The sequence below is a fragment of the Rhinatrema bivittatum genome, chromosome 10 (genome assembly GCF_901001135.1).
Source record: "Rhinatrema bivittatum chromosome 10, aRhiBiv1.1, whole genome shotgun sequence".
Taxonomy (NCBI): Eukaryota; Metazoa; Chordata; class Amphibia; order Gymnophiona; family Rhinatrematidae; genus Rhinatrema; species Rhinatrema bivittatum.
Genome location: NC_042624.1, coordinates 73,310,214 through 73,322,230, shown reverse-complemented (window position 1 = coordinate 73,322,230; position 12,017 = coordinate 73,310,214). Strand labels below are relative to the sequence as shown.

General features: G+C 44.8%; 1 protein-coding gene across 6 annotated transcripts in view; it reads right to left on the bottom strand.

The window, feature by feature from the left end:
- Nucleotides 1–12,017, bottom strand: part of ANKRD45 (ankyrin repeat domain 45) — a 124,442-nt gene that overhangs the window by 111,016 nt on the left and 1,409 nt on the right. For all 6 annotated transcript variants that reach the window (XM_029618968.1, XM_029618967.1, XM_029618970.1 and 3 more), the window contains one exon: nt 8,768–9,014. In XM_029618968.1, coding sequence (XP_029474828.1) covers nt 8,768–9,008 — 241 coding nt within the window. In that variant the 5' untranslated portion in view covers nt 9,009–9,014. The remainder of the gene's footprint in view (nt 1–8,767; nt 9,015–12,017) is intronic.

Sequence of the window (12,017 nt, the reverse complement as noted above, 5' to 3'; positions counted from 1 at the left end):
CTGAACTCTGTGCGGCTGCGCGGTGAGGTTCCCACGCAATTGCCCGATTCACCTCAGTCTCTTGTTACAAAGCGAGAAGAATATAGAAAAATAAAATGTATTTAGTATGTGTGTGTAGACTGTCTAGGGAGAAGGGAGGGATTGCATGGCTAATTCATCCTACTATCTATGGAAACACCGTTTACGTTAAGCAAACTTGCTTTTTCCCAGCGATAGCAGGCTGAATTAGCCATGCTGTCTGGGAGTCCCAAGCTCCCGGGTGGTGTCTAGATGTTTGTTTGTAGGTTAGGACGCCACCCTTTAATTTTTTAAACAGTAGACAGTCTTATCTTTGTGTGATGGTTGACAGGACTGCCGAGCCCATGGCTGCATCAGAAGCGCTCTGCTGTTGTAAGCAGTAGTGCACAGTGAAAGTGTGTAAAGAAGACCAAGTGGCCGCTTTGCAAATGTCTATCAGTGAAACGTTTCTGTAATGGGCGACTGATGTTGCAGTTGCTCTTATTTGGTGTGCTTTCAGTGTCGTTTGTAATGGCAGATTACGCTTATTGTAGCAAAAGGTAATGCATTGGGACAACCAACTAGCCAAAGTCCTTTTGGAGACAGGTTGGTTAGGAGAGTTTGGGTTAAAGGAGAGGAACAGCTGAGATGGTCTGGATTCCGAATTAGTTCTCTGTTTGTAATAAGCCAATGCTCTTTTCCAGTCCAAGGTGTGGAGAAGCTTATCTCTGTCATTCTGATGAGGTTTTGGCTTGAAAATGGGAAGAGTAATGGACTGGTTGATATGAAATGCCGATACCACCTTCGGGAGGAAGGTGGTATTCCGGAGGTAGGATGAGGACGAAGGGTGACCTTGTTATGAAAAAATTCTAAATACGGGGAGTAGTGAACCAGGGCTTGTAATTCGCTTACTCTCCTTGCTGATGTTACCGCCACTAAGAAAACTGTTTTCCAAGTAAGGTATTTGATATGACAGGCATCTAGAGGTTCAAAGGGAGGTAACATTAGTTGTTCTAGTACGATATTGAGATTCCATGGTACAGGCGGCTTTGTGACCGGTGGTCTCAGATGTAGAATGCCACGCAAGAATCTGGAGATTAAAGGGTGGTTGGAAATAGGTAGTCCATTTTGAGTACAGTGAAAAGCTGCAATTGCACTAACAAGTACTCGAACGGAGGCATATGCGAGACCCGCTGTGAAAAGAGTATGGAGGTATTCTAGAAGATGTGTTATCGTTGTAAAGAAAGGGTCTAGGTTCTTTGGTCTGCACCATTCTGAGTACCGACGTCATTTCCCAGCATAGTTACGCCTGGTGGACAGTTTTCTGGATTCAATGAGAACGTCCTCAAGTTGAGATGAGAGTCCAGGTGATTTAGTACGTGCCTTTCAATCTCCATGCTGTCAGATGGAGGGATTGATGCATTGGATGAAGAAGGGATCCCCCTTCCTGAGTTAGAAGTTGGGGATGGTTTTCCAGTAGAATTGGTGGGCGAATGGATAGTCGTTTGAGATACAGATACCATGGTTGCCTTGGCCAGGATGGGGCTATGAGTATCATGTTCGCTGCATCTCTGATGCATTTTTGTATTGTTTTTGATATTAGTGGAATGGGAGAGTAAGCGTATAGTAGGCCCCACGTCCATGGAATGAGGAAAGCATCCGGAGCCAGGGCCGGCGGAATTACTAGGTGAGCTAGGCCTGTGCCTAGGGCGCCGAGACTTAGGGGGCGCCGCGGCAGGCAGCAGAATTTTGCAAGGGCAAAAAGTGCCCTTTCAAAATTCTGCCAGCCTTCGACTCGCATAGATGGAGACCAAGCGCTGAGATTTAGGGGGCGCCGCGGCAGGCAGCTAACTCCCTACTCGCCCTGCCTCCCCCTGAGTGTCACCCTCCCGACACCCCCCTAGTGGTCCAGCGGAGATCCTGGGAGCGATCTGCTGCTCCCGGGGCCTCGGCTGCCACTAAGCAAAATGGTGCCGGTTACCTTCAGCCCCTATCTTGTGACAGGGGTCAACCAATGGTACCGGTAGCCCCGTCACATGGTAGGGACTGAAGGCCACCGGCGCCATTTTGCTTAGTGGCAGCTGAGGCCCCGGGAGCAGCAGATCGCTCCCGGGACCTCCGCTGGACCACTAGGGGGGTGTCGGGAGGGTGGCACTGGCGGGGAGGCAGGGCGAGTCAGGAGCTGGCTGCCTGCCTGCCGCGGCGCCCCCTAAGTCTCGGCGCCAATCTTCTTTCTGTGAGTGTGTGTGTATGTGAGAAAGGAATCTGCCAGTTTAAAAAAATGAAATATGATAATACATATACCTCAACTTTTGAAAAATAAAATTTAACTTAAAGTGGGTAGAGACAAATACGAAAGCAAAAAAATTTAAAGTATTTAAAATATTCATCTCAGCAAAAGCACAAATTTAAGATACTGATGCCAGGTGGGGTTTGGGGTTGGTTTTTTTTGAAGCATAATTTAAGCATGAAGACTAGAATAGAATCTGAAATGGTTTTGCTTTTTTTTTTTTTTTCTTTAAGCCTTTAGAAAATGTATATTTTTAAATGACTAAGATTGGAATCTTCCCATTTAAAAGGGAAGCCAACCAAGGATATCTTTCTGTTCCATATCTCCCACATGAATAATCATACGACTGATAGTTTGAAGAAAGACACTTGCTTTATTGCCTGGAAGCGTAAAACAAGAGATGCTGTACTGTGTGGGTGGCTGTCCCTTGGAAGGACAAAACCTGAAGGAAGGGTGTCATTTCGCCTTTTGATAGGAATGTGGTTTTCTTATTTAACGTTTGGGAGCATCACTTTCACTTTTAGTAAAAGTGAAAAATGCTGCAAGTCTGAAAGCAAAGTGCTTCTGTGAGAGTGTAATATGTATGTGGGACAGGGAGGGTGCTTCGTGTATGGGAGACAGGGAGGGTGCTTCTGTATGTGTGTGGTATATATGTGAGTCAAGGAGGGTACTTCTGTATGTGTGTGGTGTACATGTGAGTCAGGGAGGGTGCTTCTGTGCGTCAATGTGTGTGCGCGAGAGAGATGGAGCATGTTTTTGGCTGGCTTATGGCTGTGAGAGAGGGCATGTGTGTGATTGAGCCTGTTTGTAAGTGAGATAGAATATGTGTGTGATTGAAAGCCTGTGTGTAAGTAAGAGACAGCGAGAGCATGTGTGATTGAGAGAGACTGGCCAGAGAGGTGACGTGTGTATGTGTGAGAAAGGCTGATCAGGGAGATGACTGGTGTGTGTGTGAGAGAGAGAGAGAGAGGGAGACTGATTGGGGAGGGATTGGTGTGTGAGAGACAGAAACTGGTCCTGAGGGTGTGACTGGTGTGTGTGTGAGAGAGAGAAGAGACTGGTTGTGGTCCCTAAGGAAGAGGTCTGTGAGGACAGCTTCAGCAGCTACTGCTGCTTCTGGTATGGCCTGCAAGGGAAAGGAGTAGGAGAACTGCTGGAGAGGGTAAGTAAAGGTGGCTTTTTAAGTTCATTTTTCTTGATTGACTATCATTTTAATTATTGGGTAGTATGTGATGTGTCTGCTGTTTGAAATATTTTATTGGTGTTTGGTAAAGCTTTCAAAATTTGCATAACTTTAATTATTGGATATTCTATTCATCAGCTGTTTTGAAATTATTTTATTTGTATGATTTTATAATTATGATTAATGATTTATATATCTTTATTTTATTGATTTGTTTCACGAGGAATGGTGAAATTTTTGTTTTTCCATTGTTACACTGTATAGAGTCTGGCGTGATGCGTTTTACAGTTCAGTTTTGTCTGCACATTTCTATTTATACTTTATGTGGCTTTATTCTGTATTTAGTAAGGGTTTGTGTTCTGCATGCAAAGACTGAGATGAAGCATTCTTTTAGCATGTGGTTTCTCTGTAGGGATCTGTAGTAGCTTGGCCTGTTCTGTTTTCCTGATAGGAGGTGTATTGATATTTTAGATTCTGGTGTAATATTTTTGGTATTCTTTTTCATAGGTAGGGTTGTTATTCTTTGAGTGTTGGCAGATAGTATTGTGTTGATACGGGAGGACCATGCCGAAATATATCATAATAGGTATGATGCCATATGAATTCCAAGATGCAAAGTTTTCTTGTTGGCATCACAACAGTGCATGAAATTATCACAACAACTTGTATATTAATTTTACCTCATAATGTCATTTTTCATGTAAAATATGTTATAAATGCATAATTTAAAATTGTGTATGGGGAGGGGGCGCCAAACTGTAAGGTTTGCCTAGGGTGCCTAATACCCTTGCACCGGCCCTGTCCAGAGCGTAACGAAGTTTGCTGTGGTAGATGGAGCAAAATGCCTGAGTCTGTCGGTTGCTCTCTGTGGCAAATAGATCTATGGTTGGAAACCCCCACTGATGGAATATGTTGGCCACTACATCCCGGTTCAAAGTCCATTCGTGTGGATGGAAAATTCTGCTGAGGCGATCCGCTGTTACATTGTTGAGACCGGGAAGGTAAGTGGCTTGTATCGAGACTTGATTGGATACTGCCAACGTCAGAATGCGAAGCGTTTCTTGACAGAGGATCCAGGAACCTGACCCTCCGTCTTTGTTTATATAAAACATGGCTACTTGATTGTCTGTGTACACCATGAGATGTTGTCCTTGATGTTTGGTCAAGAAGGTTTGAAGTGCTTTCTGGAAAGTGTGGCGACACATTGATTTAGTAGATTTGTCTGCAAGCCAGATGCAGCCATCAAAAGAGCCATATCTGGCTCGCGAGCCATGGGTTCCCGACCCCTGGGTTAGAGCGACCACATAAACTGCCGCTATGAGGCTTAGAACAACTAGCACTTCCTTGACTGTTGTTTTGTTGTTCGGTGGACCCTTGGCCGAGACGAGGTTGACGCTACATCCAGGGTAAGGCCCCTGCAGGTCCTCAACGTCAGAAAGCGGCTGTGGGGAGGAGACCCAACAGGAGCTTCACCTTTACCAGCCCTTGTTCCCCACAGGTTGAGCCCTTGGGTACCGGGGCTGGCAGGACTTAGGCGCGGATCTCTCGGGGATAACCCTCCCAGGAGAGAGATGATCGGAGCGAGGCCAGACGTACCAGAGGTCAGGGCAGGCAGCGGATGAGGGAACCAGACACAGTCCTAGAGTCGAGGCAGGCAGCAATCAAGGAGCATCAGAAACAGGCAGATGGTCGAGGCAGGCAGCAGATGAGCGGAATCCGAGGGCGAAGCAGGGTCAGAGCCAGGAGATCAGTCCAAGAGGGTAAGGAGTGAGGACGGAAAGCAGGAACCAGGAGAAGGAATACAGGAGCAGGAATCAGGAACGCAGAGCAGGCAATTTATTATTTATTTTATTTATTTATTTGTATTTTTTTATTCCGGTATTCATTGTTGTGTTTGTGGCATTATGGACCCTTGGTCACAATGGAGATGACTCCGCCCACGGGGAGGGGCCCTGTGGGGAACCACTGCAATAGGCTGAACTCAGATAGCAGACACAGTATGGATAGAGGCTTTATTGTACTGCTTGTAGATAGATGGTAAAGCAAGAAGGTAAGGCACTGATCCCAGAAGCGCCAGTACGTTCAACAGGCTCAGATGTGATGCCTCACCCAGATGTTTCACGATAGGCAGTGCGGGTAACGTCACAGCTGGTGGGTGGAGCTGGAGCAGCGGGTCGTAGAGGTTCTCACAGGAATGACGGTGTCTTCCTGATGGTGGAAAGTTGGGACTGAAGGTCCGTGGTGCAGGATATAATGGCTGGTAGGCCCTTGAGGAGCGAGTACCCAATGGTCCGATATCCCAAAATGTAGAAGAGAGAGAAAGACCCCCAAGGAGCGGTTGTCTAGTTAGAGAGGACCCAGAAGGGTAGTTGGAAGCGAGAGACCCCCGAGGAGCGGGTATCTTGAGCTTCTATTGGAGCGAGGTCCTTGGAGTGAAGCAGCGCCTAAGCGTGCAGCTTAGAGCGGTCAGAGTAGCTTAAACCAAAGTCCTTGCTAACTCAAGGTGGTAGTGAAAGCAGAGGCTAGATATACCCAGAGGTACTGACGTCATGTGGTGGGGCCGCCCCCGAGGTTCCCGCCATGACGTGTATTTGAGCATAGGAGATGTGCGCGCTCGCGCCCTAGGAGGCCACAGGAGTGAGCATGGTGGATGGGGATGCCCATGCTGGTTTGGCAACGCCGAGACCCTCGGCACCAGAGGCAGCCATCTTGCCCAAAGAGAGAGAAAGGGGAGAAAAAGAGGTAAGGCAGGACGGTCGCAGCATTCATATAATATCATATCGGTTTACATCATAAAATAATCGCAACCAACATATAAACAATTTAAATAAAACACATATCTAAGAATCCATAAAACAATTATAAATAATACAACGACAACACACACTCAGAAGAGTAGGACCTGTTGCCGAGGCGAGGTCCCATGGGTTGGGATGTCATCAGCGGGCCTGCTGGTACTATTCCTGCCTCTGGCCCTTTAAGAGGCAGGGCAGATTGCGCGAGCGCGCCTGGGAGGATCAGAGGGACGCCGGCGTCGGGGCAGACGCACCGGCCTGGTCGGGCCTTGAGAGGCCATGCATTGGACGGCGTGGGAGGCCGGGTTCCCGGGGCCGGAGGTAGGGCTGCCTGTTGTGGTCTCCCATGGACGGCAAGCACAACATGTTTACTAAACAATGAGCTAGGGATCTGAGGACATCCACTTGATCTGATGAAAAAAATTATTTTTCTTGCAGAGAATCTATTCATGTCCCATAAATCTGATTTTCTGAGACAGGATCAGTGCTGATTTCTTGAAATTTACTAGGAACCCTAAGGACTGCAGGAGTTGAATTGTCTTCTCCAGGGAGATCAACACTCCTTCTTGGCTAGTCGCTGTAACTAGCCAATCGTCCGGGTAAGGGAAGACACAGATGCCCTAATGACGGAGATGCGCATCTACTACAACTAGGCATTTGGTAAAGACCTTTAGTGTTGCTGAAAGACTGATGGGGAGCACCCAAGACTGGTAGTGAGAGGATTCACCACAAAGCACAGATAATGCCAGTGGGAGGGATAGATGTGGACATACACATCTTTCAGATCCAGGGTGGACATCCGCTCCCCCACTTGGATGAAGGGCAGAATTAAGTGGAGGGAGCTCATCTTGAAGTTCTCCTATAACAGTTTCTTCTTCAGACTTTGTAAATCCAGGATGGGTCTCAATCCACCTGATCTCTTCGGGATAAGGAAATAGTGGGAGTGGAATCCCTGGCTATGTTGGTGGGGCATAACAGTTTCTATCACCTGCTGTCTGAGAAGCGACTCCACCTCCAGATGGAGCTATGCTGATTGAGACAGTAATGGGGAAGTGTTGGAATCCCGGAAAAACAGAAGCAGTAACCAGATTCCACAATCTTGAGTACCCAGCGATCCCTAGTGAATTTGCACCACTCCTTCCGATGGAGATGAATTCTCCCCCCTACCGGAGGAGTTAAGAGCTGGATTTGGAGCTTGGTCAAAAATTCGGTTCAGGTGTTCCTGCTTTTGGTTGGCGCCTATAATACTGCCGATCCGGAAGTTGCTGCTGTTGCAGGAGCAGAGGAGGAGCATGGTATCGCTGGAAAGTCTGAATGCTTATAGGTGAAGTAGGGCCACACTGAAGTCAGCTATTGCTCTGAGCTGGTTGAGAGCAAAAGGACTGTCACATGTTGCTCCTTGATCTGAGCAACTATGTCTCTGAGTTTGTCTCTGAAGAGGCAAGAAACATCCACTAGCTTAATCATGGACACCATAGTGCAAATTGCCAGCAGAGGGAGGGAAAGGGGACAGTGATCATCTCAGACCCCCTGATTGAGTCCAAATCTGGCATAGCACCACAGGAGACTGGGAGGTAGTTCAGGAAAAAGGCTGTGGGTTGTTTGTTTTTTTTTAAACTATTGTCTCCCTGTTTCTCTCCCAGAATACAGAGAGTGTGTGCTGTTAGTAGCTCCTGCTGCCTATCTACCAAGGGAACAAATCACCTGGGACTACCCAGTGTTTGAACCATCAGTGCGGGAACTCGGACCCCAATTGAGTCTTTCCTAAGGGGGAAAAGAGAATCAATCCAATCAGGATAATCTAGAGCGCCCCAAGATTCGGCCTATGCTTTACCAAGAACCTGAGAGTAAAGTCTTCCTGGGAGCGACCTATGTTCCTCCAAGAGTCTGAGCCTAAAATGTTTTCCCAGGTGCAACCTACATGTAGCTGCAGCACCAGTCCACATGCCTGCACTGCTGGAGGCAGAGAAATACTTAAGAGCTGAATGCAGCACCAGACCCCTATACGGGGACTGAAGTCAGCTTTGAGCTTTTTTTCTCCATCAAGGGGGACATAATCCACTTGTTTGGACTGGTCTGACATGGACGATAAAGAAAGAACCAATAGGAGAAAGATAGGATGATAGCGATTTAGATTGTTGTTTGGCTTATGTGAGTTCAGAATGGCAACGATATTAGTTTTCTTGAATGGGTGAGGGAATTTTGCTGTGGCAAAAACATATGACATAAAAGCCCTCAGCCAGACTGGGCCCATGCTTTGAGGGGCAAACTATGCAGAAAATTACTTTGTATGAAAAACATTGTACTGCTTTTGGGTGTTTAATAGGAAAGAAGCTTTATAAATGCCTAAAAATCAGATTTACATGGAATGTGGCTGAGAAAAGTTCCAGACAATTTCATGGTCAAATGCTGCTAGGAATTTTGAAAGGTGTTATATAAATTTAACAGATAAATAAATAAATTAGAATTGATTAATAAATAATAATAATAAATCCAGTGTACCTCTAGCTGTTTTCTCATTCAGGCTCACACCGTTTTTTGCAAACTCCTGGATGATGTTGCTACGTCCCATCATGCAGGCTATATGCACAATGCTTCTCCCAGCAACATCTTGCTCCATCAGGTGCTGAAGCATCTTCTTGTGGCGAGGATTCCCTACATCCCCTAATAATTTGGGCAACTCCTCTTCATCTCCCTCTAACACACAATTCAACAAAATGGACGGGCTAGGTTCTGGCTCCATCTTTTTCTTGGGGAACACAAAAACAAAAACAGAAAATATATTATTAGAGTTATTACAAAGACATTTAAAAATGTGACAGTTACTGTATGCTAGTTTTATTAAAATTCTGTGTTATTCTATATGGAAATTTACACAGATCATTTACCCCAATTCTGCAATATAATATACATAATGAAAAGAGTAATTGAAATTCTTTAGCTTTCATTTAGTGTTAACATTTTAGATTATTAAAAAGCTAGATTCATGCTGTACCCATTAAAATAAACTACTGTACTTCAGCTGTATGATCCAGATAGTCATGTCATGGCTCAATCACTAGATTCTGCCTGTAAGAGGCCTGAATTTGGAGGACTCTAGGCAGCTCTTCATGCACATGCTCAATTCTTCTTTACTGTAATGGTCACAATCAGGCAAATCCTGCATTTGCAATACTTCCAATTAAACTACAGTAATAACACTGCAAGGATCTCCAGCCTGTTGCCACTAAATGCATGTGTAACCAGTTTGCTATAGCTACAGGAACTGATACTGAATGAAAGTCACAAATCCTTCTACTACATTGGAAAGTATGTACTTTTCATTGCCAATTGACGGTTAAAGTATAGCTATATTGCCAATATGGTGACTTTATTATTTCGTGCTGATACCACCAAGCCCATAGCAATTTACAAGCATAGTAAAAATAGGAAAATTGGTTCTTACCTGCTAATTTTCGTTCCTGTAGTACCACAGATCAGTCCAGACGCCTGGGTTTTGTCTCCCTTACCAGTGCTATAGAACTCATGCATGTAAACTTACCAGCAACATAAACTTACACATATAAGTTGAAAAATGTACACAGACAGAAATAAGCACAAACACACACTACCTCCTTATATCACATAAACACACTACATGACACTACATGACAAAAACTACAGCATATCTGGCACAGCATATCTGGCACAAACATACAAGCACTCTTCAATTACACACACCCCTACGACTCTTGTCTCTCTGTCACTCATGCAAAATCAACTTTTCTTTCTCACACACACATACACAACTTCCCTTCCCCCCAAAGTCTCACTCTTGCTCACATGCACAAATTTTAGAAATCTGCGCTTGTTGTAAAGAAAGCCTATGCATATTTTATGTACTGCATGACAATCACCTTTTCAACCTTGTTAGGTGATGAATACAATATAATGATTAATTCTAGAGCAAGACAAAGAGTCTGCCTCCTATGAATGCAACTGTTTTTTAGGTAAGTCTGGAAATGAGTGAGCCTCCCCTCTAGCACAGACTCTCAGGCCGTTGCAGAAAGGTGCATTCAGCCAAATGCACCTTTCTGCTGCACTTTAACATGCTAGTTTCTAAACAGGAAATTCTGCTACATATGGCTCTTATAATGTTATATTATATATAGAGGGTGTGGATGACCATCATAAGTGTCTAGTCACTGGCTCATGAGTAAAGCCTATAATGACACTGAGACCTGGTATATGTAGTGCAGCAGGCTGTGAATTTTTTGATGAAGCCTTAAAGCACAATATCCAGTTTAATCATTGGTCATTCCTCACCACAGTCTTTGTGTAGGCTCAAGATCACATAACTATAATAAGCATAAGATAGTGCACTTAACACTATTTAGAGTGCACTTATCTGGGTCCTGAAGGTAATCCTCCAACTCTGCAGGGTTTCGGAGTGTTACACTCATGATGCGGCAACCACAACCACAGCGGAGACTATGCTGTTGCAAGCACGCTTATGAAAGCTCAAGTTATCTATTCAAGACATCCTGAAGCTCCCTGAAGAAAGAGTGTTACACTCCGAAACCCTGCAGAGTTGGAGGATTACCTTCAGGACCTAGATAAGTGCACTCTAAATAGTGTTTAGTGCACTATCTTATGCTTATTATAGTTATGTGATCTTGAGCCTACACAAAGACTGTGGTGAGGAATGACCAATGATTAAACTGGATATTGTGCTTTAAGGCTTCATCAAAAAATTCACAGCCTGCCGCACTACATATACCAGGTCTCAGTGTCATTATAGGCTTTACTCATGAGCCAGTGACTAGACATCCACACCCTCTATATATAATATAACATTATAAGAGCCATAAGTAGCAGAATTTTTTGTTTATTGATTGTTTCAAAGTTTCTGCTTCACACAGGGGTTTATGCACTCTAGTTTCTAAACAGGAGCATTGCTTAGCAACCTTGCATACAAATCCCATGCAAATGAGGGCATTAAGCAGTATTCTCCAATGCGGAGACTGCATCTGGCCAGCGCACCTTTTTGAGAGCGCTGGACACTTAACTCTGGGTCATAGCTGGCGTTAACTTTCCAGTGCTATTGCACTGGCACTTAAAACTCCTGAAAAAGGGGAAAAAAGTTCAAAAATGTTCAAAAATGTCCACAGATAAGTATTGACTTACCTAGATAAGTCTGGACTTATCTGGAAAAGCAGCAGCTGATGCCACTCTCCTGGATAAGTACTGACTATTTGGGTATCAGGTGCCAGATAAGTCAGTATTTATCTGGCTATCTGGTGCAATTTACTGCTACTTAGCCACTACTTGTCAAGTTACCATTACTTATGGCTGTCAGGGATGCCTCCCCCTCCTGAATTAAAATGTGTGTTGGACCTATGCAAAACACACATTTAACTATTAAACAAGCATTTTTTAAATTCCCATTGCATTTGCATTTCATTAGCTTACTGCATCGGGAGTTTGAAAAAAATAAACTGGACATAAAAAATGTGCGCTAAAAATCAGCAAACTGGGGTCAAAGCAAGAATTGTGTGCAGAAAACGGGCGCTCAGTGTTGAGTGCTCGTTTTCCAAATGTACGCCCAGCCACCTCTCCTGCATGTGCGATTCAAAATTTAAATGCGAGGTCGCGCTAAAAAGGAGATGCTAGGGAAAAATGTGCATCCCTAGCACCTCCTCAGCATCGGGCGCACAGGAAAGGTGTCTGTTAGTGCGGGTTGGGAAAATGGACGATCTATAAGTGTGTTTTC